The 4,161-nt window shown below is 50.6% G+C and overlaps 1 protein-coding gene across 1 annotated transcript; it reads left to right on the forward strand.

The window, feature by feature from the left end:
* Positions 1-2,712, forward strand: EIF1 (eukaryotic translation initiation factor 1). Its single transcript, XM_059048701.2, has 4 exons — positions 1-267; positions 975-1,138; positions 1,283-1,384; positions 1,837-2,712. Exons 1-4 carry the CDS (start codon positions 237-239, stop codon positions 1,879-1,881), a joined length of 342 nt encoding a protein of 113 aa, XP_058904684.1. The 5' UTR covers positions 1-236; the 3' UTR covers positions 1,882-2,712.
* The last annotated feature ends 1,449 nt before the right edge of the window (positions 2,713-4,161 follow it).

A 4,161-nucleotide genomic window follows, 5' to 3' on the forward strand; every position in this document is an offset into this window, starting at 1 on the left:
GGCACAACGCCGTGGTTGGGGCCTGGACGTGAGGGCAGCGCGCTGGCGTCACAGGGGCGGCTACATAAGTGAATACAGGCACCGCCCCTCCGCCCCAGTCACTGAGCTGCCGCCGAGGACTCAGCAGCCTCCCCCTCGAGCCCCCTCGCTTCCCGACGCTCCGTTCCCCCCCGCCCGCCTTCTCCAGCCGCCGCCTTCCGCAGGCCGTTTCCACCGAGGAAAAGGAATCGTATCGTATGTCCGCTATCCAGAACCTCCACTCTTTCGGTAAGTCCCGGAAAGGTCCCAAGAGGAGGAAGGCCCGGGCGGGGCGCTCCGGGTCCGCAGCCAGGGCCCTGAAAGCTGCTAAGCGTTCCGGGCCTTAGGAACTTAGGTAGAGGGGAGATGTCCGGGCTCGCAGGTAGTGGGGCCGCGGCCTGGGCACTGGGGTTGGCCCCTGAGCGCGACCGGAAGGAGCGGGCGGGAGGTCAGCCCTTGGGCGGGTCCGGCGTCTCGGGTGGCGCATTTACTAATGGCTCCCTGGCCTCATCGGGCCACACCCGCCCCTCCTGCCACCCTTTCGTCACATCCCATACGTCACCGCCGTTGTCACGGAGCCGGGAGGGAGAGGCGGTGCCAGCCATAAGTGACAGCTGCGCGCGCCAATGGGGCGGGAAGCGTGGCCCCGCCTCGGAGTTTGGGTTCCGGCCGGTTGCATCAGCTGGGTGGGGCGCCGCCGGCCAACCCTGGCTTCCCCGACATGTGATCGGCTTCCGAGGGCGGGCCTGGGGCAGGAAGCCCAGACTTTCTCCCGGACTGGGGAAGCCGGCCGTCCCGGACTGACCTGTTCGAGGAGAGCCAACAAAGAACATATCTGATCTGACCAGGCCCTGACGATTTCAGTATCAGTTTCTGCACACGGAAGAGGTCCAGTGGGAGGGTGGCAGTGGGATCTGAGCACAACAGCACTAAACGAGCTTGACCTTTCTTCCCAGACCCCTTTGCTGATGCAAGTAAGGGTGATGATCTGCTTCCTGCTGGCACTGAGGATTATATCCATATAAGAATTCAACAGAGAAACGGCCGGAAGACCCTTACTACTGTCCAAGGGATCGCTGATGATTACGATAAAAAGAAACTAGTGAAGGCGTTTAAGAAGGTAGGTTTTTAATGAGATTGTAGAGAAATCGCATTTACCTTGCCTGCATGGGGCTGCTGTCCTGTATTACTTCCTGAAGAGGGTTATTTGTGGCATTCAGGCCGTTGCGCTGCCTAACTTGTTTTGCTTGCATTGTCCTTGCAGAAATTTGCCTGCAATGGAACTGTAATTGAACATCCAGAATATGGAGAAGTAATTCAGCTACAGGGTGACCAGCGCAAGAACATATGCCAGTTCCTCGTAGAGGTGAGTTGTCACTTCCTGTTAGTTCATTTGTGCCTCTCTGGGTAACTAATCTGAGATCTGCCTAGTCTAGTCAGTTTCTGCTGGGGACATAGAAGTTTGTTTTCTAAGGCTAAGCCAAACAGTTGAGTTTTTGAAGTTCATAGGCAAAATGTATTTCTGAAAGCAAGGGATTTGTCTGCCTTAAGTTTACTGTTTACATGGATCTACTTTAAGGGTGTAATTGCATGCAGACAGATACTAAAACAAGCAGGATGTCTGGTTGGCTGTTCCTAAGTGCTAAAATCCTCCCTGTTACACCATTGGTGGTTAACTGAGTGTACCCTGAGTTAAGAGCATCTGGGCTCTGGGACTTCTCTTGACCAGTGTAGAAGCAGGAAGACAGGATTGTTGTCCTCAGAAATGGAGGCTTTAACTCTATTTCCTCGTTAAAACTGCCCTTTTTTCCTTTGCAGATTGGACTGGCTAAGGACGATCAGCTGAAGGTTCATGGGTTTTAAGTGCTTCTGGCTCACTGAAGCTTAAGTGAGGATTTCCTTGCAATGAGTAGAATTTTCTTTCTGTCCCTTGTCACAAGTTTAAAAACCTCACAGCTTGTGTAATGTAACCATTTGGGGTCTGCTTTTAACTTGGACTAGTGTAACTCCTTCATGCAATAAACTGAAAAGAGCCATGCTGTCTAGTCTTGAAGTCCCTCATTTAAACAGAGGTCAGGCAGTAGGCACCTGGCAGTGTCCGGCCTGAAACAAAGCAATAACAGTGATGTTTCAGCCAAGACCAGAGCCCTAAGATCACAGACGGCTATGTCTGGCCAGAAGCTCCTCAGCAATCCCTCTACAGAGGTCCCTGCCCTAAGAGAATGTCGCCACCTGAACAGCCCTCGGTGAAGCTGAGAGTGGAGGATGGGGTGAGGCAGCGACGGCAGCTGTACTGCTAGAGGGAGTCTTTGATCATCAGGGGAAAGATCCCCTGGTACCTCCAACGTGACCAGGTGGGCAGAGCTTAGAGCAGCCACCTTCATTCTGAGGTGATAGGACATCTGGCTTGCCACCAAGGTCTTTTTGACCAGACATATCCTAGCTGATCGATGTCCAAACTAGAATGTGAGACCAACCTTCTATCAGAGTTAAACTTTTGACAAGGGAACAAATTTCAAACCGATGTATCAGTCATGTAGCTGTAGAGCTCGCAACTTACTAGCAACAGCTGCCCAATGCCATGTGAAGTAACAAACTGGTTTTTGGTTCTTTTTGGGTTTTTTTTTTCCCCTTCAGTTTTAATGTTATGTAATGTATTTAAACCCTTATTTAAATAAAACTTGTTTTCAGAAACATCTGACTTGCAGATTTCTGTTTAATATATAGTCATAGTCAATCTTGTATGTGTGGAGGAACCACAGAAATGGCAGTAGAGGATACATCTGCACCTGCAGCTCCTCAAATGGGGCCTGAACCTCTTAATGAAAAACTAGGGAGTTGTCCCTCCAAGTGCCCCCCACGTCAGCTGTTCTGTAAGCATTCAGCCAGAGCTGTGCTGTTCCATTAATCTGTCCTCAAAGAAGGTGCTGCTTGGCCAACTGCCTGAGTAGTTTAGTGGTCGTGGAGGAACTTGCCTTGTGAGATGACAGGGCAGGGTTGGTTTGGAAATCCTTGAGTTCCCTTCTTAACAGGTCTTAAGGACTGTGACAAAATGATAAACATGGTGTGCGGCTTGATGTAAACCACAAACCCTAGAAAAGGCATAACGAAAGTACTTTTTCTAGAGAATAGGTTTGTAGTATTAAAAATCTAGTTACTAAAATGTTGGAGAATCTGATACTTATTGGGAGGCCATTCCTTGACAAAGGGCAATGAGCAGTGAAGTGTATCAAAGTCTGCTCTTATGGGGCTTACCTGGTGGCACAGTGGTTGGGAGTCCGCTTGCCAATGCAGGGGACACGGGTTTGTGCCCCGGTCCTGGAAGATCCCACATGGGCCCGTGAGCCATGGCCGCTGAGCCTGCATGTCCGGAGCCTGTGCTCCACAACGGGAGAGACCACAACAGTGAGAGGCCCACGTACCGCAAAAAATGTAATAATAATAAAAGTCTGCTCTTAAGGCCATTCTATTAAACACAGAATCTTCTGTTTGTGGGTTACGAACTGGTCAGACTTAAATGATCAGTTAAGAATGGTCTGAGAATGGTCATTAGGAGTCAACCCTTCCCCTCTTGGTTGCCGGCCCATTTTGTAAATAAAGGTTAGCCTCCCACATAGAGGCCAACCTGGAGCCAGGGAGGTGTGTGTGGAAGAGGAGGACCAGTGAGATGCAGGGCTGAGCCAGTGGTAACTGCCCTGAAAACAAGATTCTACCCCCAGAGGCAGATGTTTGTAACCGAAGATCCTACAAAACTGATTGTGTTCAATAAACAACTTACCACTTGGCTCCAAATATAGCGGCATTGTTCAAAATTATTTGGATGATACTTTTAAAAATCAGAAAGATCTGACTGTTAAGCAAAAGGGCTTATAGGGGCTTCTATTATAGAACAACCTAGAGGCCAAACCCACAGAAGACCACAATCAGAATATGGCATGAGGGGCTTCCCTGGTGGCGCAGTGGTTAAGAATCCGCCTGCCAGTGCAGGGGACATGGATTCAAGCCCTGGTCTGGGAAGATCCCACGTGCCAAGGAGCAACTAAGCCCGTGTGCTGCAACTACTGAGCCTGTGCCTTAGAGCCTGCGAACCACAACTACTGAGCCCGCGTGCCGCAACTACTGAGCCTGCATGCCTAGAGCCCA

The sequence above is a fragment of the Kogia breviceps genome, chromosome 19 (genome assembly GCF_026419965.1).
Source record: "Kogia breviceps isolate mKogBre1 chromosome 19, mKogBre1 haplotype 1, whole genome shotgun sequence".
NCBI lineage: Eukaryota > Metazoa > Chordata > Mammalia > Artiodactyla > Physeteridae > Kogia > Kogia breviceps.